Raw genomic sequence first — 24,895 nt, 5'->3', positions numbered from 1 at the left:
CCTAGTTGTCTTCATGCTTAATTGCTCCTGTAAATTTAATATCCTTTGTTTACTGACCAGCAGTTAGTTTCCTGCTTATATCTTATCCCTTTAAAGATCTCCATCTGAATTTATTCAATGACACTTTAAAAATGAGTTATGGTACTCAGTGGAGGAGGAGGTTAGGGAATATCTAAACAGACTGGGCAGACACAAGTCCGTGAGCTCTGACAGGGTGCACGTATGAGTGCTGCAGAAGCTGGTTGATGTCATTGACAGGCCACTCTTGATTATCTTGGAAAGGCTGTGGTGACTGGGGGAGGTTCCTGAGGACTGGAAGAAGGCAAGTGTCACTCCTATCTTCAAGAAGGAAAATCCAGGGAACTTGAAGCTGGTCAGCCTCACATCAGTCCCTGTGTCATGATGGAGTAAATCCTGGAAACAGTTTCCTTGATCAGCCTTCTGTGATGAGATGACTAGCTTGGTCGATGAGGGGAGAGCAGTGAATGTGATTCATCTTGATTTTAGCAAGACTTTCAGCACTGTCTTCCATAATGTTCTCAAATACAAACCGCTGAATAATGAGCCAGACAAGTGAATAGTCATGTGGAATGAAAGCTGGTTGAACTGCTGGACTTAAGGGGCTGTGATCAGAACTGCTGGTCTCTAAAGTGTTGTGGTCAGTGGCACTAAGTCCATCTGGAGGATGATGTAGCCTGGCTGTCCCACCTTGCCACCTGTAAGATGCATGGATGTAGGGTATCAGTGATGTTCTGTGACAGCTTGAACTCAGCTGCCCACAGACCTCCAGTGCTCCTGTGGCTTATGACAGCAGTGCCTATCTCAGAATGATGCTGCATTCTATGATGACATTGCTTCAAAGGTAGGTAGGTTGTAAGACAGTAGGCAAGGTAGATTCCACAAGTCCAGGTCCTACATATGGCAGATAGGTTTGTGTAGGGTCTGTAATAAAACATCACAGTTTTCTTTCCATGCACTGTTGGTGAGTAATGGCCGTGAATGTAGGCTCCAAGCCTGCACTAGCAATAAATTGTACAGAGAGGCTTTCAGCCCATATCCCTCTTCTGGGGCTGTGTAGAGGGAGAAAGCATGAAAAGATGCACTACAGGCTATTTTTAGGCTAAATTTATGGTGAAGAGTTAGCTAAAAGTACCTTCTCAGTGCCTGTATCTATTGCTTAAGACGTGAAACTGAAGTCTGGCTGACTTACTCCTTCAGATCAGTGCTTTGCTTGCTTGAACTCCAGTGGCATATAAATAATCTCATTAGTATTTATTGCTTCTACAGCCTACTATGAGCTGAGTTTTGTTATGAATTCTTTTATGTACAATATGCTAAGCAAGCAAGAAACAGACTTCACAAGGGAATTGCCTAAATTGAGGGATTTAAAACAGCACAAAATAAGAAACTGTCAGGTGATCTATCTCCTGTTATAATTTCAAGGAGATTCTAGGTGTAGGACATTGTTATCCTTATTCTCTCCAAAGATGATCTGGTTGATGCTTGCCTGAGGCAACACAGAGAAATGCCCTGTGTTGCTAACTCTGAATCTGTTCCTTGTAGTATTGCAATAGTGGACAAGCACCCTCCCTCATTTAGTGTTACTAAACTCTGGAGAACACGACTCCTTTGCTTTATTAGCTGCCAAAGAATCACTTTCAAAACTAGGTAAATTTTTTTTCTTAAAAAAGAAAAAAAAAATCCTATTGTGGGTAATACATTCCAGTTCCCTGGGTTTTTCTTAAATATATATTGCATTCTGGTGTCTTCCAACTTTGCTTTGGAACTTCCTGCTTCTGTTAGTGCAATCAAACTACAAAGGTGTTTCACACAGCTGCCCAGAAGCTGAAACCACTTCAACAAGTTCTATGCTCAGGCATGTCTTACCTAAAATGGATCCTGACTTTGAGTAAAATAATTATAAACCTGTTGTATGGATTCAGGATTGGATCTTCTTCCAGTTCACACACATCACTTGTTCAGTGAAAACTTTATCTCATGGCTTAACTCACATCTGATGGTGTTTCAGCAATGACCTATGAAGACACCTTTAGATTATATTTCTTAGGTGCGTAAGCCTGAGTGAAGGTTTGCAACTAGTGTACTGTAAATAATGTATATTACCTCTATCTGGCACACAGACAAGTGCAAATTCACTACACAAGTCTATACCTGGACAAAATAATTGTAGCTGATTACAAGATCTTGATAGCCTCTTGGTGTGGTAACAGGCACAGAGGATCGTGTGATCCCTAAACATGATTTGTAGGGTGACTATGCTACCTTGGTTCATATCATCTTCAGTATGAACCCATTTCTTCATTTTGGCCACAGTTCCTCTCATCTGCTGTTAGGCGAAGAGAATCGTTCAGAGTTAATGGAGTCTATTGAATCCTTCATTAAATGGTCTCCTTGGCATGTCCAAAAACCTTTCCTGAGGTTCAATAGTTGGAAGTAAACAAGCAATGTAGCTCAGACTAGATTTCCAGCTCTTAACAGTTTACTAACAAGCAATCTTGATCAGGTTGTGTGTGTGTACCATTGTTGTGAGGTGTTTAAAAACATATGTAGTAAATACTTCTGTGTGTGCTGGGAGGCAAAGAGAGATCAGGAAAACTTTGTCCCTGACATTGGTACAATTGTGTTTTGTAGCACTGCAAAAGTAAATGATAACATGCTTGAAAAAACAAAACAGCATCTAGAGAAGCAAGAGAAAAAAACACTCAGATAATAAGTTTGAAAAACACACTTTTTGTAAGTTAATTGCAAATAAGTAGTCAAGGCAGCCAGGAAGGAGCAGCAGAAAAAAGCAGATGGGCATGCCAGGAGGACCTACTATTTGCCACATCATTTGACATGATTTATACTCAGCATTTTGTATTTAGAGACGTTGTACGGGACAAAAATCTTGCCCGACAATTTATCTCAGATGGGATAAATCCATGTCCTATTTATCAACAAAAAGTTGGAACAGGGTCAGAATGAAGTGAATGTGGCTTTTGTTTTGATTTGAGTGGTCAAGTGATGTCTTAGAAAAAGACCCATAAGCTGAAGCAAATATTCCTGGGAAAGCAAGTGGATCACCCGAGGAAACTGGTTCCTTATTGACAAGGTGATGTCCATGTGAGGTAAACTTCAAAGAAGGTGTATGCCCATGCCTTATAGATGGAAATTCCTGACACGAGACATCAAATTCCACATTTGAGCCCACTTTTCACCAGCAAAACTTTGACCATAGTTGTCCGTTTTATTTAAGAGTTCTTTGGGCTGTTAAACTGTTACCATGTTCAGCTTCACTGTCTTCAGAATCGGGGCACTGAAATGTTGTCCAGGAATTAGAAATAGACCTATTACTTTGAATTTAAGGAACAATTTTCGTCCCTGTGTGCAACATTAACAGATCATTACTCACTAGAGTGATGTCTCCACTGACAGGTTTTTGGCAACTAGTTAGTCTACCGGAAGCAGACAGGTAATTCCTGTAGCTAGACTGACTTTACAGCCTTAATAGTCCATAGCTCTCCTTTACTAAAAATGAATAAGTATGTTCATTTACCTTTGATTTTCATAGAGTATATAGAATTAGGCTTATATTTTATCACTTCCACGTGTCTCTTGTTGCACTGAAGCCTCACTACGCTAACAATTTCCTACTTCTTGTTGCTCTGTTGACCTGTCAACATTTGAGTGCAATCCAATAGTTTTCTTCTTTTTCACAGGAAATACTGGGTGGTTATTCACAGGAACACATGCACTTACACACACAGACATGCATGTAGCCATAGACGAAAATAAAATTCTTGAAGTGAAGCATCTTGTTGCCATTGTGGTCCTGAAGGGGTGAGGATCTTTTCTTCTTCTCAAAGATCCTCTCTACAGCATTCTGAAACTACCACCTGAGGGAAAGCTTCTCTAGCAAAATCCTTGGGCCTTGTGACTGTTACTCAGCTGTATTGAGCTAAGGACCTCACTGTTTTTTGCTGTTGCAGGATTCCCAGCAGGAGAACTGCAAAAGCCTTTCTTTTGGGGAATAGAGTATCCTAGGTAAGTACTGCACCAGGGAACTTCTTACACCCAGAAATGAGGAACAATGGGGAAAGATATTGGAAATACATATAGACAGAGAAGAGGGCATGGAGAAGATGGCTACACTGCTGAAGAAGACCAATAGGCAGTGCACAGGAATACTGTGTTGCCCTTCGGTAGGGAAGGCTTGGCCTCTGGGTTGTGTGTTTTTCCGTGTTGCATCCTGCTTTTACTGTTGAAAAACCAGACTTTGAAAACTGCTGCTTTGTGAGATAACTTTTCTTACCCTTGAGAGCTGTATGTGTTGCTGTTGTCTTAAACTGATGACTGATTTCTCACAGGAATAGCTAATTAAGTGCAGCTGAGTGGAAGTGTTTCAATGCTATAGCATGCAGATGCAGCAGTGTGCACATGGTAGGTATTAAAACGAATTGTAAATCAGGTAACCTACACTTCCTGAATAGAAGTGAATACCCTGAGAAGCCATTTATTATCAGTTTATAGTCCACTTTCTGCTAATATCTAAGATTAACAGTGGGCCTTCAGCTGTTCCTGTCGAGATGTATGAGAATATCTCCATGTGCGTAAGGGATTGCTCATGTGCTACTGTGGCTGAGGAAGAATAATTATAGGTCACATATATTTAATTTTGAAAAATCACTGCTTTTGTGTAGTTCAATAACTTTCTATTTTAGGACACGATAAGATCATGAAAAGTTTCTGACAGCAGTTTCTGAAAGTTATTTTGCACTTATATAAAGCCAGTCACTGGTGTAACGTATCCTTAATAAATCTTTGTTAAAAAAAAAATCAAAATTTTAAAACATTTTGGGTTTGCCATCTTCCAATCTGGATGTGTCCTTGTAAACAGGAAATTTGCCAATATATGCAGAGACACATTCAATTTAAGAACAAATGAATTTGCATTCAAAGAGAATTCTTATGAGCCAGGTGACTTTCTAAGTGGTAATTGGGGATAGAAGAAAGTCCTTTCTTGTTAAGGTGAACTTATTTTCTGCTGTGGATATTGCAGACCTATTTCCAGCTTTGCTTTCTGAAGAGATTTCTCTGTACCTTGACCTTCTGCCGCAGCGGTAAAATTGTGTTTCTTTCAAAGAATTATACTTTGCTCATTTCTCTTCTTTAAAGGTTACCTGAGCCTAAATTGGTTTTGCTTGAGTATGTATCAAAATGAAATTTAGTAAACAAATGTAGCTGTTTTATATCAGACAACAGATTGCTTTTGTCCTTGAAATATTCTGGGTCTGTTATCTGTCTGCTTAGAAGAAACAGAAGAAACATGGCACTGGAACAGAAAAATCATCAAAAAGTCATCAGCACTTGCTGGAAATCTGATTTAGCAAATATTTAACATTTAGTGGTGCTTTAATGTCCGGTTCCAGCATAACCACTATACAACAGCTGCATCTATTTGCATAAAGGGAAGCTAAGTTATCACTTTACATCTCGGTACATGAAATAGAATACCATTCAAATGCTATCTTTCATAGTTACAAGTGTTCAATGCCAGATGTATTGAAATAGACACTTCAAACTACCTGAGTCAGTAGATTCCTTTCAGCCCTCTGAACCTCCCCAGTCCCAGAAACTTCCCCTCTAATATGGTAGCTGCTGGGCTGCACCTAGTCTCCCCCATCTGCATCTAGCCATGCCCCAGAAGTGAGGAGTATGAGCACAGTCAGAAGCTTTTCTGGCAAAGATGTTGTTGAACTGGACAAAATGCTGCAGGGGATTCACAGAAGTAAAGGCCAAAATTCACCCCAAACTTCATGTCATCTTTTGAAGCTAGGAGCACCCAGGCACCAGCCTGTTCTTTGTCTCTGCCACCTGTGGTGGCCAAGAATCTTAGAGGAAAAATAAGATGTATTTAGTAATAGGGTTTATGGGTTCTTCTTGACCTCTTTACATGTTTTGTGACATTCTTTTTATACTTCTCCAGCTGCAAAAGATCCTGTGTAACCAGTTGACTTTAGATGTAGAAAACAAGTCTAACATAGTACATTTAGTATGGATAATTATCACTGTGTGCTACACAAGATTACAAATTTGTCACACAAAAGGATGATATTTTCGTTGCTGAAATGTATAATTTTAACCAGCATTTTTAGTGAAGGTTTGCAATAATAATACTCGGGGGGGGGGGGGGGGGGGGGATGACAGAAAAAAAACCCAGTAGCGAAGATTTTATCACATGCAAATTACCTTTCAGGAAATAAAAAAACAAGTGAAGAGTTATCATGGGAGCAGGGGGAATTAAATCATATAATACTTTTTGGGTACGACTGAGATGAGCAATTAGTGTGCTATGGATCATTAGGTCCAGTAATAACATGTTACTTCAAAACCCTCTGCATTTCTCCTATTTCAATACAATGTGTTAGAAATACTATAAGCTACTTCGAAGTATGATATCTCAATAACTGAAATAATTAAAATCACAAAGAACAACTTAACAGATGAAAGATACATTTAGTAGATCACTTTCCCCCTGCAATAACCACTGCATTTGCTACAAAAAAAACCCTGAACCTTTCCTTCTTTCAACTTTATTTTTCCCACCTGCATGTTTATTTGGATATAATGAGGAAAATATAATTAATTGTCAATCAGGAATACAAAATATTTCTTTCTATTCTGTTTCTCCAGTGCATTAGACCTGACTGTAGATCATGTCCTATTCCTGTGCAGGTGCAAGGAAATTGTATGATCTCTCATTTTAAAACAGAAGAGAGGTCTATTTAATGCTTTACAAACTAGAGTGAGTCATTTGCAAGTCTGTGTATTGCATGCCAGAGAAGAATGATTTGAGCTGGCATTATGGAAGCCATTTCAGTCTTTGATCTCCTTTTTTTTTCGTGATGCTGCTAAGAGAATAATTTCACCTATAACTTGTTAGAATATACACAGTGCAGTCAGCTGAAGGTGACATTTTGGAGCTCATATGATGCTAATAAGAGATTTGGTTAGAAGAGTGAACCATCACAATGCTGTTTAAGGTTTTATAGTAAAGGTTGGTTTTAAATGAGTAAGAGTTTAACATTCAGACTTTCAGCAGCTTTAAATCAAAATTGTGCAGGTATGATTTTTAGACCCATTCCTCCCCCTTCCCCCCATTTAAATAAATAATGATCTTTCCTGAGGTAGAAGTCTGTTTGATTCTTCTGTCCTTTGATGTTCATGACTGAACATTGCTTCTTTGTGTTGCAGGTCATTAAGCTACGGTGCCATAGGAGTAATTGTTGGCCACGAGTTTACTCATGGATTTGACAGCAATGGTGAGTATTTGTCCATATGTCGATAACTTTCTTTTTTTTTAACAGTTGGCAGATTAGAAAGCGAACTCATATATGCCTTAACTTTTTTATTGTTTTGTTTTTTAACAGTGCTAAATTGTGTGAAATAAACCTACAAAGTTGTATTTTTTTATTCATTTACATACAATCTTGCTTGTCTGAAACAGATTTTGTTTGGTAAGGAACACTACAAGTTTGACACTTTCTGTTTATTTTGAATGGAAACTAAATCAGAAACAGATACAGAAAATCCTGGTTGGGGGAGTGAAAAGGGCAAAGAGATAACTTCTGATTGATAAAAATGACTTCAAAGAAAATGTTTCTTTTCAGTTTTGACTTTTTTCAAAAGACAATTATGTACAAATACTAAAATACAACACTGGAACAAAAGTGGAACAAAAAATGTATTGCAAAATATTTAAAAAAAAAAAAAAAAAGAGAGAGAGGAAGAAGAAATAGTCTGAAAATGTCAAACCAACTGTCCTGAAAAACTAGGTGGAGTGGGGCATTGCCACCATCTAACTTTGGCTATCTCAGTAAAGTGCTCTTTAAAATTGGGCTCCCAAGGGGCAGGCAGGGAGAGAGAGAAACACGAACCTGCTTCTCCAGGGAGCAACTTTGAGTGTCTGACTGACAACCTGCTTTGACTCACTGTCTAGAGAAAACTCTTTCCACTGAAAATATGGGGAGTTTAAGGAAAATCAGGCTTCTAGCTTGCTGCCTCACTAGCATTAGGTTGCTTATGTTGCGTTATTTTGAATACCTTTTAAAAAATAAAAGGAAAACCTTGTGTCCTGTTGGTGCCACTCCACAACATTTTGCATACGCAAGCACTCCTGAGTGGTGAAATGTTTCTTCACAAACTCCCATCTGCCCTCCCACTTCCATATCGTACAGGTTATGGTGTAGGAAGTACATCCACGTATTTGAGTGGATAGTTTGATTTGATAAACTTGGCTTCTGGAACTGACCTTCATTTGAGCATAGCATGGTTAAGAGACCCTGCTACAGAGAATATTACAGCATGTGAGTACTGGCTGATTTTTCTGTCCTGCAGTGTGATGTGTAGGGCCTGGACTTAGTTTTCAGTTCTGACCCAATGTTCGTAAAAGTCTGGCAGTCAGGTCTTATATAGTCTTTTGCTGGAGAAAAGTGGACAAGTTAGGACTTTTTTTTCGGAGCAGGTTTAGCTGCCCATATGGATGCAACCATGCTCTGTGATTTGATTCTTTGTTATGACTAAGGGAAAGAGAGGTAGGGAGCAGCCAGGAGACATGCTACAAAGTACTGAAGATATTTTCTTCCATGTTTTTATTTCTTTATTTTTTCCCTGTATGTTGCCTTGCTCAAGAAGACAAAATCCCTAGAGATTTAGTTATTTCTATTTCCTCTATTCAGAGGCTGAATCTTCTATGAGCCACTGCTGTAACCATCAGCCTGGGGAATGGAATGTATGCATTCTCTTTGCTTCCATGAATAAGGTTCAAATGTTCTGGTTTGCTTCAAGCCAAAGAATGGAAACTTCAGAACTTTCATGAAACAGATTTTTTTTTTCTGGTGAAGCATATAATTAATTAATAATAAATTAGTTATCTTCAAGTTTGCAGAACCAAAGACATATGGGCTGAGGATGAAAAATACTCACAATTATACTTACAAGAAAGCTCATATGCCTTTCACGCTATGTAATTATAAAATGTACTATTGAACTCATTAGTCATTACTGGTTTTTTTCTGAAAATGGAAAATATGGCAATAAATAGAATGCCAGCTTTTTATAGCTGACTTGAGTCAGGTCAAGATTTTTCTCACTGATCTTATCCATTTTGTACACACACTTGCATGAGTACATTCACCTTTCGTTTCTGTGCTGGTGATAGATTCCAAAACTGGAAAAGCAGAGGTTTTTGTCCTCCAAAAACATTTGTTTTCTTTCTCTTTTAAGGTCGAAAATACGATAAAAATGGAAATTTAGACCCTTGGTGGACAACTGAATCTGAAGAAAAATTTAAAGAGAAAACAAAATGCATGATCAATCAATACAGCAATTACTACTGGAAGAGAGCTGGCCTACATGTATGTAAAACAACAGTGATTGAAAGCAGTGGTGCATTAGTTTGGGGAGAGGTTTAAAGTTTTCTTTTTATAAATTCCAACATATTGGGTCATTAAGCTACCAACCTCATTTCTCACAACAAATCATTTTTTGAAGTGAATAATTGTGATAAAAATTGTCTGTCAGATTTGATTAGTCCAGTCAAATACCACTACCCATACCCTGGTGACAGGGTTAAATCACTTCTGCCTATCACATCGTATTGGAATTGGAGAAAGAGGATGAAGCCACTCAGCAGGGCTGGTCTAATTACTGTGAGCATGTTAAAAGTCTTCTGAAGATGAGGTCTGTAATGAAAACTGAGCAGCCACTCTTTTTAAAAAGAAGAATATAATAGCATGTTTTATAGATTCCTTTAGCAATTCTGCCTGTTATTTATTACAGCTATAAAATGGATGCATAAGCCCTACTTTATTTCACATTCAACTCTTGCTATTTCTTCATGTGTGCACACAGACCCAATTTGTATCTCAAATGAAGGGAGTAGGATAGCAGTAGCTCATAGAAAAGTACTGAGGAAGAAAGTGCAAGGAAATGGTTTCTGTTTCATTGTCTATCAGAGCTATGGGCTTCCCTGAAAGTGCACACATTATGTAAGTGTCCAAAATGAAGGATAAATAGGATAAATGCCAGACCTTCAGAAATCAATAGCTAAAATTCCAGTAATGTTGGCTGGGACATGATTTTAATCTTAATTTTCAGGATAAGACACATACCACGCCCCCTACTCAATTCTACCACCTCTACTTACATTTTAGAATCAGAAATACAGTTATGTTTTTACCTTTTAAGAATAGAGATGTCACACTGAATGCTTAGCAATAATTTTAACACTTTCCCCAGGCTGTTTGTATTAGCCTCAGAGATAACAAGGCCAGATTGTAGTCCAGTCTGAAGTCCAGCAACTCAGACTTGAAATGCTTCATATAAGCTAATTTACAAATAAAAATTCTCAGGCTCATTTCTGAATATCTGTAGGACAGAAACTGTCAATACAAAAATGCAACTTAAAGAAAGTCATTAAAAACTTCCCCAAGGATGTGACTGAGTCCTTCCCATGCTCCTGCCATTGGCTTGGCCACCCCTTTTACCTTCTCTTGAGATGGGGTAGATCTGAATTTCCCCTCCAGGGTAGCTACAGCCTTTGATGCTGGTGGATGGGCTTACTAGAGAGATCCTGTTACCTACAGCCTTGCCATCTGTAAGGCTTTTTCCTCCTATTTCTGTAGGATAATCTAAAGCACTTTTTAGAGGGTAAAAGAAGAATCTTGAGAATTTTCTGCTGTATTTTATAGTTTCTGTATGAAGACGTATGCAAGCAAAGAGCTTTTTTTTTTGCCTGTCATTTACATCAATATTTGTATATTCTGCAGATTTTTTACCCTGTATGAATATTTCACATAGATCAGGAAACCTATTTACTAATCTTTCTCATTCAGTTTATGATAAAAATGTCTCCCAAAAAGAAGCATAATGAAAGAAAAAGTGGATATAGAAATAGCTTCAGAATGCAGTAATCACATAAAGTCATCTGATCAAATAAAGGTCTTATCGTGTTCCCTGAGCCCTGTCACGAACTGTCTGCACAGAGTAGTCTCAGATACCTGACCCAGAGCTGCCTGAGATCAGTGGAAAGACTTCTTCCACTTATTAAAATGACCTATGGCCCAAGTGCCACTGCTAGGTTGCTCTCATTTTATGCTCTAAATCAGTCTACTTCACAAGCCCACTGCAAGAAAAATCTGTGAGTAGGTAGGCTAGAAAAAAAGGCAGCTAGTGTGTGTGCTGGTGTCCCAACACCTTTTCTCCTAAAAGTCTCTCTCCTACCTCCATCTCCAGCCTCCTGAGGTGAGGGAGGGCTGTCAGGAAGGGGATGCACTTTCCTCTACTGCTCCCACTTCTCCTTTGTTACACCCTTGGGTGTAACATTGGACCCAAAGCATCGAGGTCCTTGCCTTGAGTCCCATCCAGGATCTCGTCTGCACTGTGTGGTGGGGCTGTGCACATGTACCTGGGTAACCCCTAGATTCTTTTACCCCTTCTCCACCATTTTCTCCTCTTCTACTAACTTGAAACTGAGGTAGGTCCTGGCACCCTTATACTCCTCCCTGCAGCATGGGAGAGCCTGTCATCGGAGGTTGCAGGACAACATTGACCTTCAGAGCTCTGCTCAAAACAGTGCTCAATTACTTTGCTCATTGAAGGCATAGCAGAGAGTAAAACTGCTTAATTACAAATACAGTTTGGTACCACTAAGACCTTAGTAGGCTGGGTGATCAGAGAGAATGCTGCATCTGCAGAAATGAGGATTTCTTCATAATGATATTGCACTTTGTGATACCAGCAGACTGGCTTTTTCATAAAGTTTAGATAGCACCACTTCTCGCAAATTATTCTTGTTGCTCTTGCTCTTGGAATCAATACTGGAGAAAAGCAACATGAATCTCCTTCACAGATATTTTTAGAGCACTGAATATACTATCAATTTCAATTCTGTCTCTGACGTTGGTTTTTAATTACACTGTTTTATGTTATGACTTAAAAGTTATTTTAGCATCCCAGTAGTATATAAAGAGTTATGTAGAGAAACAAATATAACCTTTTAGATAAAAGTTTAAGAAAGGGGCTACTGGATCTCACACATAACCAGAGAAAAACCGGCTTCAGGGGAAAATTTGTGATGCTTAGATCAAAGGTCAGAGACTGGATTCTTGAGTGCATTTTAACTACTACATTTTGTGCTACAGAGACCTAGGACCAGAGCCAAGATAACTTGTCACAGAGGATTGTTTACTGACAGTTTTCACATTTAAACCCAATTTTCTTAACCAGAGATATGATGGTTGAAAATGGCTGAGATCGTTCTCGTCTTGTTTTATTTTTACCTCTGTTTCTTGAAGTTGATCAAGAAGGAAGTTCAGAAATGGGCCAAATGATTGATGTTCTTTCATTCTGCCAGGTGAAAGGCAAGAGGACTTTGGCAGAAAACATTGCCGATAATGGAGGTTTGCGAGAGGCTTTCAGGGTAAGTAGGTTAAAAATACCTGAAACATAGAATTATTTGGAAAAAAAAAAAAAAAGAAAAAAGAAAAAAGGAAAAGCTGTGGTTAGGCTCCAAGTCACTGAAAGGCACTCAGTATCTCTTTCTTATCAGGCATACAGGAGATGGATTTCAGAGAAGAGGGGAGGAGAAGAAGAGCCTTTATTGCCAGGCCTTGAGTTCACACACAACCAGCTTTTCTTTCTGAGTTATGCCCACGTGAGTAGTACAAATGTTTTCTGAGTCCCCATCTACTAACCTGCACAATCTATAGTGCAGAGATGAGACTTCTTTGTTTCAACAATCTACACTAGCAAAACCCAGACTTTTAAGGGTATAGGCAGAGACTTCTTCTCCCAGGACTATAAGTTCTTTTCTCTTTCTCTCTTCAACATCATCTGTCTAGCCATGGTGCCAGAACTGCTGAAATTATTCTTGGTTTTGCACGGTGTTGTCATGGCAGCTTTCTTTCCTCTTGCCGCTTCCCTCCACTGCAAGGTTCTTCTTGCGCTTATTGACTTTTTAACCTCTTTCCATTTTAGCTTCCCAGTTTTCTGGTGCTTGTCATATGCAGCAGTTTCTGACCGCTCCCACGACAGACTGCTGTTGCAAATGTACCACCACCGTTCCTTACTGAGTGTGTTCAGAGAAACTAAACAGCAGTGAAGAAAATCTTTATTTTTTCCAATCTTTGTTTGTGTACATTAAATACGCTGTAGTAAAACTTGATAGGGGATGTGAGTTTTTTAGAAAAACATGTAGAACAAGGGAGAGAATCACTGAATTTCACTGAATTTCACTGAATTTTTTTTAGAGTTGGAAGGGACCATATAGATCATCAGAAATGAGTTATTTGGTTAAAAGAGTTGGGACAAACTGCTTACATGAGAAGTAAAAGCTGAGCTATAAAACTTTGCCCACCAGTTGAAAGAAACTGAAGAAACAGGACCCAATGCAACCAATGTTTATTAACCAACCCTGACTGAAAAATCACTTCTTTGCCAAGAATCAGTGTAGCAGTAGATGGGTCTATGGCCACTGGAGTTTGACAACATTGACCAATGAGAAGACTCCACTTTGGTTGTTTATGCTGAGTTGAGTTTCACACTGTCACAGTTTTTTTCACAGTTTTTCCCCAGGAAAGCCTTGAAGCAATAGGGAAGATCTGGGGGTCTTACAGAACCGCTGCAGGAACTGTACATCCAGTGGACCCTCTGAGGGAAGGCACATGCACAGTGAGAGCAGTGTGTGCCAGGTACCCTTGAGCTCAGCCTGTTTCCACAGAGCTCAAGGCACTAAAGAGACTCATTCAAACTGCCAGGGCTCTTTTCAGCCAGACAGAATTGCTCTGAAGTCCACGTATCCTATGGGCAGTCTGACCTAAAGGATTTTCTCGATAGGAAATATTCAACATGGGCTCAAGTAAGGCAGGGGCTGCTTAAATGAGATTTTTCATGCAATGGATACAGGATAAGAGGGATTATTCAGTTGTGCTAATATTCTCTGTACTGTGTTTTGTGGTCCGTTACAATTGGGTCAAGTATCATATCAGGAATGATGAATTGCATGCAGACCACTGATAGAAACTTGAAAAATGTGTAATTTCAAAAGAAACTGACATTCCAACATGGAATAAATGTGTCAGGTAATATAGCTGCAATTCTAGAGATAATAAGCATCATTACATATACCTTTTATACACATTACATAGGTTTGAGACCAAGAAGTGTGCTTGGTAATTGTTAAGGCATCAGAAGCTGCAGCCCAAGCTGAAAAGCAAGATACCATTATAGAGAATGTCAATAAAAGAGCTAGTAAAGTGACTATGATTAGGTGATGGAAATGACTGGGTGGAGAATAACAGTGGGTGGAGACTGGATCTATTAAGAGATTTGAAAAACAAGAGAATACACCAACAGAAAACTGCAAGTTAGCAGAGATGAAACAAAATAGGAGTTTGTGGTGTCTTTCCATTTTGTGCATTCTGTAAGTCATAGACATCTTAAGAACAGTGACATTACGTTCTACTTTACTTCCAAAGTTATCCCTGATAACATGCCTATTTCTGCTTTTTGTCTCTTATTAGGTAAGATGCAACTCCTTTAGACCAGAATCTGCGAGAGAGCAAATATACATGGGAGCTCACAGCCCACCTCAGTTCAGGTAGAGCAAATAATGTATTTACTCAGTGTACATAGAGAATCAATCACTGCAGCACACAAGTGCAGAAATTTAGCATGTTAAGAGGGGTTTAAGAGCAAACACAAAATTGGACTGTGCTCTTGGCTTAGATTGAAATTGAACTGGTTTTATTAGCTTATCTTTCACTATTACAAATGCTTTTCTGTAAAAATGAGAGGCTTGCATCTACCTTCAAAAGCAGTTGAACCAGAACACACTCTGATCCCTGTAATGTTCTACAATCATGGCCTGAGTATCTAAAATGTCTATCAGATTTTTTCCTATGCAATTCTACTTTAGAAAACAATGAATATTAGGAGGGTTCTTAATTTAATCTGCCCGAGTTCACAAAAAGCTTTAAAGTGAGCACTCTGATTTATATTGATAATGCAAGGCAAAACATGCCCTGTAAGTTCAGTTCAAGATTGAACTCTTCATTTGCCCTTCAAGAGACACTTTGCTTGAAGGAGCTGTGCTGGTCCAGCTGTAACAGCATGTCTGTGTCCTTGCCCCAGAGGCCTCCCACAGGCTCTGCTAACCACAGACACCACCGAACCTCAAGAAGAAAAGTCTGGAAAAGGAGGAAGGTTTAAAGACTTCATAAGAATTAGGAAGACAGAGTTTATTACTCTGCATCTCTACAGAGTTTTTGTGACCAACAGCAAGTTTTTTGTGTTGGGATTCATGTCCATTGCATTTACTTAACTAAGAATTGTGTGTTTGTCCTTAGTCAAGTGCTGCATTACCTCTGTACTTGGGGGAAGGATGTTAACTTCACAAGCTGATTGATAATGGAGGTGTCTCCCATACATGGGATTAGTTGCCTTCTGGAGATCCCTACCGCTTTCTGTTGATTAAAGAGGGAGCTGGGATCCCACCTTCTCCATGGCTAAATTTAGGTGACGAGCCCCCTTTGCCTCAGTTATGTCTTGGTAAACTAAAAATAACAACACTTCCTTCACAGGGGAGTTGTGAGGATGCTTCATACACAACCATGCCAAGCTGAAGATATAAACACGGCATGCATAACACCTTGGGCTATTTATAACCAGAATGGGTTAAGAAATAATTGAACTAGAAATGTAATGACACAAATTTAATATAAGCTGGCATTGCAGATGTGTATGCTTGGTCTTGGTAGACTTCTATATTCTGCATTGAAACCTACACTACTGTACCTTTACAGTACCTGTTACACCAGCTAGCTAGTGTAAAACTAGTGCGGTATGCAAATCTGCATGCCTTTTAACAATTGAAAATACATCATGACAATGAGATCAGGAGTATAAGGCTAATATTTTTTTATATTCCTACCCTTGTTAAGATTTTGGTAAAATAACCATCTCTTGCCTTTTAAAGTCCTCAGATTAATTTATGTATTTGTATATTTATATATTCTGAATCATTACATAGCTACATTCCCATGAGATGGTGCAAATCACAAAATATACAGTGAAGCCTGGGGATAGAGCATTCGTGAGTTAAAAACTCATAGAGGAATCGGGCTAAGAAAGAAAATTCCAGAGAAGGTTAGATAAATTTGGGGTTTAGAAAATACAGACAAAACTTCTTAGTTTTTATGAGAGGTACTCAGAACAGGCTTCTGTTTCAGACCTGAAGAGAAACTGTGGTGCTTGTCTTTTCTTGCAAATCATATCAACTGGGTTAACAAATTATATTTTCTGTTTTCCCCAACTTTGCTTCATTTATGTCCCCAGACCATTATGAGTATGACAGCAGTACAGTTGTTTTCTACATTGACAGCTCTTGCTATCCAAAAAGCCCAAATAGCCCTTTTTAAAGTAATTATAAAAAGTAACTATAAAAGATGGTAGAAGTGAACAATGCATATCCTGAGTACATCTGAGATGTGTGTACATCTGAGCTAGTCACCCCGGTTCTCTTCACAGAGAATAGGCATTTTTAAAGTGGGTGTGTATATATATGTATGTATATCCTTCTGTAAGTAACAAAATTGGATTACTTAGACTCTGCAAGTACATCTTTCTATTGACAGCCAAGGGAGCCCAGGGTGACCCGTTCAGGGGAAGGTGTCTCTACTGTAGTGCAATGGGATGAAATCCAGACAGCCCACTCTGATTCCAGAGTCAATGCATAGCAATATCAAACCATGGGTAGAAAAGTCATGTGCATGGACACATGAAGGTCTTTCGCTGGCTACATTCTGGTTTTATTTATTTTCAATTGGCAGATTTTCAGTATTTCCTATTTGGCCTTTTCTATTTTTAAATGCTGGTTTCAGAGTGAAATCCCTGTCATGGCAGGCAAAGCTCCCACCAACTTCAGCAGCAGTTCTGCGTGACCAGCGCTTGCTGTTCCAGTCCCTGAACATGTATTTGCAATGTTTTTACAGTAAAGCTGTATATCTTATTTGAAGCCTAACATAATTTTGTAATTCTCCCTACAAAACTGACCTTTAGCCATTTCTGTGCCAGCTGAGTGCAAATTTTCTTACCCACAGAAAGTCTAATCAATGTAATAACAATGTTTTCTGCCATGCTGAGCTATGCTGAGAATCTGATTGTCTGCAATGGAGAAAAATGCCTTTCCACTGTATAACAAAGAGGGTGGAAAGACAAACCGTTAATATCTCAGTAGATACTTTTCTGCTTTTAACTCAGGATGCGGTTTACTTTAATACCATTGCAAATTTCAGGTTAGTAAGTTCCAAGAGGCTTAAAAGCATAGGAAAAATCAGCAAACAATGCAATCCCAATCTAGCAATGGTAAAGTAATAATTTCTGACAACATTAAATAGTATAGACACGAAATCAGGAGCCAAGGACAACTGCACACAAAGAGCGAGCTCTTCCCCTGTGCTTGAAGGTGCCAGTCTGGGATGCAGACACATTGTCTAGCTTGTGTGAGGCAGGGATGAGCTGCTCTTTCACTATCACACCATCTGTGGTGGAAGCAAGAGATCTTGGGAGCCAGTTAGAGCAGAAGCCTCAGAAAATGGATTTCCAGAATATCTGAGGAGTTGGGATGCTCCTGGGTGTAAGGTGGAGCTGGCTGACGAGAGGCTCTGCCTGACTCCCCCCCAGCTTCAGGCTGCAAAGTCCCAGGGAGCAGGGTCGTGTCTGTACATGGGTGGGCAGAGGGTGTTGTTACAAGAATCTGGCTGGCATGAGCCAAATCAAATCCCTTCCAGCACAACCATGTGCCTACATGCTCCTGTCTGCTGGACTGCATCTCTTTGGCAGCTGCTGGAAGAAGGGTTCCACCATGCAAGGCTATCGCTGATCTCCCACCTTTGCTGCTAATTACAAAATTGTTCTAAATGACATAGTATCCCCAAAATGCAATTGGTTTTGGGTTGAGTTTCTAGTAAAGTAAGATTCTTCTCAAAGCACCAAATGAAACAAGATTGTCTTCTGATTAACTTTAAATGGGAGTCCTTCTGAACTTTTTTGTTTTATTTGTGGAAAAACAACGTGGGAAGCCTGAAAACTCAACCTGAAACACTTACAGGCCTGTAGTGTTTAACAGCAGGCAACCTGCACATCAATCACTTTTTTCTCTTTGCAGAGTTATCGGTGCCATGAGCAACTTTGAAGAGTTCCGTAGAGCTTTCAATTGCCCAACAAACACGACAATGAACCGAGGGGCAGAATCCTGCCGGCTGTGGTAGACGTCCCTTCCAGGTCTTCTGTCAAGAGGGGTCTGCAATGTGAATTGCTGCACCTGAGCTCAAGCCCTCTGCTAGAGTTTCAGAATAATGTTCTGCAATCTGGAGAGGTGTTACTTCAAATGCATCTTCCTTATCCATGCTGATAACCTGCATGGATCTAATCACTTTCTATCCAGAGCCTAGAAACTTTTGAAATAGGAGCAAAGGATAGATTTTCTATAATAATAATAATAAAAATGAACTCTTTTTACCCATAAAGCTACTCCTGTTCATTTGCAGTTGCATCGCTGTTGATGGATAACTGCCATTATAAATTCTAATTCCTGATTTATAGCTGAGCACAAGGTAAATGCTAAAATCCAGTTTTAATCTATTGCCCTGCAGGGGTTCTTATGCAGAATGTTCCCACACAAAATTTCTGGATGAAGAAATTCATGAGACCTGCTATAAAGTCAGCTCTGATCTGCTGTGTGCTACAGCATTTTCATAACTTAAACTGTCACTGCCCAGCATGCCATAAATGATGTTGCATGATGTAAAGACACAAGACTATATAAATTCGGTTTAATATGTCAGATTAGTGCCTCAGGTTTTAGAACAGTTTCAAGCTGAGAAAGCACCTCCTGGTTTCCATCTGCTAAGACTAAACAGAAAGGATACTTTTCAGATCTTGGCCTTTTCTAATTTTAGAACAGCTTTTGATAAAAATCAATGCATGGTGAAAATCAGAGGCTTGCAGAGGGAATTCCCAGCACCATGATACCCAGAAATATTACAGCACTTATTCCTGCTTACAGTGTGGGCAGTTTTTTTCCCAAGGGGTGATTTTTACCTTGTGCTGAAGGTAGCTTCACCTACATTTATTTTAAGCCTGAAATACAATACCAGTTTTAGTTTAGGGGTTTCTTAATGTCTGGGTCTTACAGAGGAATGTACATAGTGTGCAATGTTTGTCCTCATGTTCTGGACAGGCCAGGGTGACTTATGATTTTAAGGAAAGAAGAATATGTGACTGAAAAATAGAGTACCAGCAGCATTTGACTTGTCGGGATGAAAACAGCAATTCAGGAGTAAAGGACTTTAAAATACAGTATACACGCAGGCCAGTTGAGTTTTTAATTTGATTTAATTTCAAAATATATTAATAAAAAATATATATTTTATTGTAGCAGAAAAACCTTAATGCATAACTATTACTAATGGGGAGATGGGGACAAAACCCCAGCCCTTTCTTCCTCATCAGAAAGATACATATTTAACTGGTATTTATTTATACCTTGTGCATTAATTCATTTTTACATGGTGGAGTTTTTTCAAATAGAGAAAGAGTTTCTTTAGACTGATTTAATTACTGCAAATCTATATATGTCTCTGTGTGTATATACTTTTATATATATATATACAAAAATATATAAATTCTTCTATCTGCTTAAATTTTATTTTATTGGTATAGAAATGTTAATAAGATAAACATTTTTTACAAAGATTGGTCAAATATTTTCCAACCATCAAGGTGGAGGAAGGTTCAACTGAAGCTATTTTTTTGCAAGCAGGGTTAGTTTCCTATGTTTCTTTATAAGGGGAACATCAAGGAAACATAATTTATGGAAGGAGATAGACCCTTAAGCTACATTCCAGGGAGAAGGAAGATTCAGAGACTTCTGAACTCAAGACACTGTTTCCACTTCTTAGAAACAAAATATTGTGGTTTGGGACCAGAACTTTCTTTTTTTTTTCAATTTTTCCCTGAAAAAGTCAAAGTTTTCTTAAGAGGAAGAGCACTTTTGCTTCCCTTAAGTCAGCTTTTGATGTTGGCTGCTTTGGATCAACAGCACAAAGTTCAGGGGTGACACTCTGGCCCCATTAAAGGTAGTACCAATACGGTCGTTGTCCTCAGAAAAGTCAGGACAACAACTCAAACACTTATCTAAACTTTCTAATTTATTGGACTGTGCAAAGCCAGTTTCGCAACAGTCAGCTCTGAGGTTTCTAATTTTATCTCTCAGGTCAGAGATGCATTTACGAGAGCTCCTCTCTCATGGTTATTTTCCAGTGGGACAGATTCTGCCATTTTGTGGCTTATGGGGTTGTTTCTCTGTACTGGACAGTGATTTCTTCTAAAACGCCTTATGTTCACTGCCTTAAACATCACTCTTGCTGTTCCTTGCTAAGCTCAGGTCTTTCATGTTTAATATCAAGGATTTTTTGAACTGTGGTATGCATATTCCCAACAGCATAGGAACCACTGCAAAACTGTCTCATCCTTGCTAGGGCATCTCCTGCAGCATGCAGGGGGCCACGTCCTGGGCTAGGGAGATGGCAGGGAGCTGGAGGGTTTGGGGACAATGCGCTAGAAGGGAGGAAGAGAGGGCATGGCCAGATTTTGTACCCTGGTTTAGCAGTTGACAGGGGCCTTACATGCTGCCAGGTGAACCAGAACTCCTTGCTGCTGACCAGCACATTCAATGGCAGTATCCCAGTTTGGGGAACCTTTGCTGTTGACTCAGGTTTTCAGTACCTTGGCCTTAGATCTTGCCCATGCAAGGATCCTGGCTTGCCTCACCTGCCCACTTTTTACCTCAAACCAAGCAGCTGATGATGCAATTTACAGTTCACTTTGGAGTCAGCTATTTAGTTACCAGATGGAAAGCAAAGCAGAAGGTAGTTAAATGCATTCTTAGAACTCAGTCACCAAAGTTAGCTAAAGCATAGTGATGTTTTATGAGGGCTCTTCTCCTTGCCTCTGTTTTATCAGACTCCCTGGCCCTGCTTTGCTTTCACACTGTACCTCCTGGGTCTGTGCTAGCAATGCCTTCCTGTGTTGCTATCAGGCTCACTTATTACCTCTATGCAAACAGATCCTTCATCATATGTATTCTTCTCCCAGAGCTTTTAAACTGTACTTTTTTAGCTGCCAGTAATATTGTGAAATGTTTCTTCCTGTTGACTCGGTAATCTTCTCTTTCAGTGCAGGAGGGGAAGGATCACCTATGAACAAAACATTTTTACCTGTGTAAATTTGAAAAGTTATTTTTCTACTGTGTAGACATAAAGAAACAACCTCTACTCCTGTCCCATGTCCCCTTCTTTAGGTCCTGAAAAATATGTAAATATTCCCTTCCCTTCCCTTCCCTTCCCTTCCCTTCCCTTCCCTTCCCTTCCCTTCCCTTCCCTTCCCTTCCCTTCCCTTCCCTTCCCTTCCCTTCCCTTCCCTTCCCTTCCCTTCCCTTCCCTTCCCTTCCCTTCCCTTCCCTTCCCTTCCCTTCCCTTCCCTTCCCTTCCCTTCCCTTCCCTTCCCTTCCCTTCCCTTCCCTTCCCTTCCCTTCCCTTCCCTTCCTTCCCTTCCTTTCCCTCCCCTCCCCTCCCCTCCCCTCCCCTCCCCTCCCCTCCCCTCCCCTCCCCTCCCCTCCCCTCCCCTCCCCTCACTTCACTTCACTTCACTTCACTTCACTTCACTTCACTTCACTTCACTCTTTTTCTGGCCCAACCCTGAAAACACTAAACCACCACTTTATACACTGTGAGTATTTCTGCTGGTCGCATTGTGAAAGGGTTAGCTTTACACACAAGTAGCTCTCTGAAAAGGCAGCTGTGCTATTCACTTGTGTAGACTGCTTAGGTACATAAATGATGTCCAAGCTCAGTCTGGATGCTGAAGAACCAAAAAACCCAGTTGAATTATAAAGCTCTGTCTTGTGCCTTGTGCAGGGGGTCTTCAGCATTCTTTATGTAGGAACACCATCAATAAACGTTTGAATTATTTATAAAATAATCAGGTGGGTTTATGCATAACTTTTCATTGAGTATTATTCAACAAATTGCAGGCTTAGAAGCATATCTCAGCAATGTTTATATATATATATATATCTGTCTCTAAAGAAATATTAAAAGCCTGACAAGAGCCAGAACTATAGTGAGTTAAAAGGTCTTTTGTGTTTATGTCTTATTAATCTGGATTTTTATTTTGCTAGTCAGCCTATTGTACTTTTAAATTTTTTCTTCTTGCGTAATACGTTGATTGACTGTTTTAAAGACAATTGTGTTAGCCAATAAAAGCCAAAGTGATGAAGAATATTCTTATGCTTGCAGTATGGCAAAAGCTACTTGGCCTGTCACTGTTCAATTCTGCAATGTTACTTCTGTAATATGTACTCTTTATAAAATGTAATAAAGAGCATAATGACATGGCCCCGGGTTATGAAGGCTACTGTTACTGCTTGACAGGCTAGGAAGGACCTCCTCTCTCAGCGAGTTGTCTAGCCATCTTCAGCCAGAGTTTATTAAGCTCCCACTTGCTCCCACTAATCTGCTGGAGGCAATTAAAGTGAGCATAGGATAAGCTACTGTGGATGAGGGTTGGATGCTGCAGAAATTACAGAAGGACAGGCAGCAGAGTGGCAGAGCTGCCCCAACCAGAAGCTGACGGATCATAAGAAGAGGTGGGAGAAAATCCATCTGCCTGTCAGCCTGTCTTCTCCTCTTGCCCCAGCCTGTTCCTGTCTCAGCCCACCCTTTGTAGCTTCGCCTGCTTTTCTTATGCTTTTAAGTATTTTCCAGAAATGTTTTTAATAGGATATCCCTAGTGCCATGCCCCAGTTTGAACTGCAGCTCAGTGATGTCTCTTCCCGGCCAGCACAAAGAGTAGTTTTGCTGCCTTCACAGGTTGTGCTGTGACTGCAGGTAACTTAGCTTGCTGCTGTTCCTCACTGTGTATTTCATGAGCCTGACCAAGAATCACAGAATGGTAGGGGTTGGAAGGGACCTTCAGAGATCACCTAGTCCAACCCCCCTGCCAAAGCAGGTTCACCTAGAGCAGGCTGGACAGGAACGCATCCAGGCAGGTTTTGAATACCTCTGGAGAAGGAGATTCCACAACCTCTCTGGGCAGCCTGTTCCAGTGCTCTGTCACCCTCAAAGTAAAGAAGTTTTTCCTCATGTTGAGATGGAATTTCCTGTGCTCTAGTTTGTGCCCATTGCTCCTTGTCCTGAAACCAAGCATTTGTTTAAGGGCTGTTTGGGCACAGAGGCCGTGCCAAGGCCTCATACATTACCAGCTTGGCTTTTCTGGGCTGGGTGCCCTATTTCTTGGGCTCTGACCCATTTCCTGACACTGCTTGGGTTCCCATAAGCAGCGGTGTTGACCCACCTCAAGGAAGCAGGAACCCTGTGAGCAATGAGGAGCAATTGTACCTGGTGGGGACGATAGCTGAAGCTGGCCTTGCTGCATCTTTTGAGTGATGCTCTGTGGCGACACAGCTTCTCAAAGCCTATAGCTTTGTGCAGGCAACTCTCCACGAGGCTCTTGGGTTTGGGGCGGCAGGAAGATTTTGTCTTTGAAAGCTTGTGTCAGTTCTGTCAACTACTTCACAGCGCAGCCTTACCAACATTTCTACAGGCAAAAGAAAAGATTTGTGTGGTAGAAGTTGAATGAACAAAGCAAAGGCTGGGGTTGGAGCATGAAACCAGCCTCAGCACAAGGAAAATGTTTTTCTTAACTCTCATGGGGTTTGCTGAGCTTGCTTGCATCTTGGAAAGATACTTTAACAATGGCTATAGATTGCCCTGAGGAATTCAAGGTTTATCTGCTACAGCAAGAGCCTGCTTCACTAATCAGACAATTTAATCCCATTTAAAATTTAATATATATTAAAAAAAGAAAAGAAATTAAAGATTCCTGAGGGATTCTCCAACACAGCATTATGTTTTATTAAATATAACATCAAAGTTGGAAGTTACTGAGAATCAAGATAATACGTTACACTAATTTGTGATCAAAGAAAGAGATATAATGATATAATTTTAATTATCCATAAGGACCACAGCTCAAACAGCTTTATGTACAAGGTTAGACACATACACAGATGCATAAATTAACTGCAGGTGTGAACTTAGATGCAGATTTTTAAAAATGTCTCTAAAAATTTTATCACATCCATATTTACTGTTTGAACTGGTGAAAAAGTGACCTGTTTAACAAAGCTTGGGGAAAAGCTTCAAAAGGGATTTTCAATCTTTTTCTACCACAAAATTCCTTTAGCATACTAGTGCTGCTGTGAGCAATGACAGTGTTAGTTGTTTTGTATAGAGGATGGATGCTCCCCTTCAGAAATGTGAGTTACAGAGATTTCAGTACAGGAATCTAAAAAAATATGATCATGTCACATCCTCTCACTTCAACACTCGGAAACTATTTGGGTAAAACTCACAAAAAAAGGATATCTTCTGAAATACAGCAATTACAAAAAAATGTATATATGAATATATGCCATGGTGTGCAATTAAAAAAAATGCTCTTGTAGAAGATGTAGTTGCCCAACTGGGCCAGGAGAGTGGTCCACAAACTTGTACCATCATTTCTTCTGGGAGAAAAACCTGAGTGCAGGAGAACTGTCTGCCTTTTGGGAAGAGTGTGTGTGTTACAGCTCAGTCCTTTGCAGGGATCCCAGCACTGTGCCTCCTCAGAGCCTCCTCGGCCAGCAGGCTGGAGGAGGTAACTGTCCCCAAAAGGCTGTGTCTGCAATTCTGCCACTGACTCCTAGTTTTATGGATCCTTTTTCGCTCTCCCC

General features: G+C 39.9%; 1 protein-coding gene across 1 annotated transcript in view; it reads left to right on the top strand.

Annotated features, from left to right (window-relative positions):
• PHEX (phosphate regulating endopeptidase X-linked) overlaps nt 1–18,329 on the top strand; it is a 105,641-nt gene extending 87,312 nt beyond the window's left edge. The window contains exons 16-22 of the mRNA XM_074148559.1: nt 3,990–4,044; nt 7,255–7,322; nt 9,286–9,416; nt 12,416–12,481; nt 12,611–12,715; nt 14,583–14,659; nt 18,227–18,329. Coding sequence (XP_074004660.1) covers nt 3,990–4,044; nt 7,255–7,322; nt 9,286–9,416; nt 12,416–12,481; nt 12,611–12,715; nt 14,583–14,659; nt 18,227–18,329 — 605 coding nt within the window. The remainder of the gene's footprint in view (nt 1–3,989; nt 4,045–7,254; nt 7,323–9,285; nt 9,417–12,415; nt 12,482–12,610; nt 12,716–14,582; nt 14,660–18,226) is intronic.
• The last annotated feature ends 6,566 nt before the right edge of the window (nt 18,330–24,895 follow it).

The sequence above is a fragment of the Numenius arquata genome, chromosome 1 (assembly GCF_964106895.1).
Source record: "Numenius arquata chromosome 1, bNumArq3.hap1.1, whole genome shotgun sequence".
In the NCBI taxonomy this organism is placed as follows: Eukaryota; Metazoa; Chordata; class Aves; order Charadriiformes; family Scolopacidae; genus Numenius; species Numenius arquata.
This window is presented reverse-complemented; position numbering and strand designations above follow the sequence as displayed.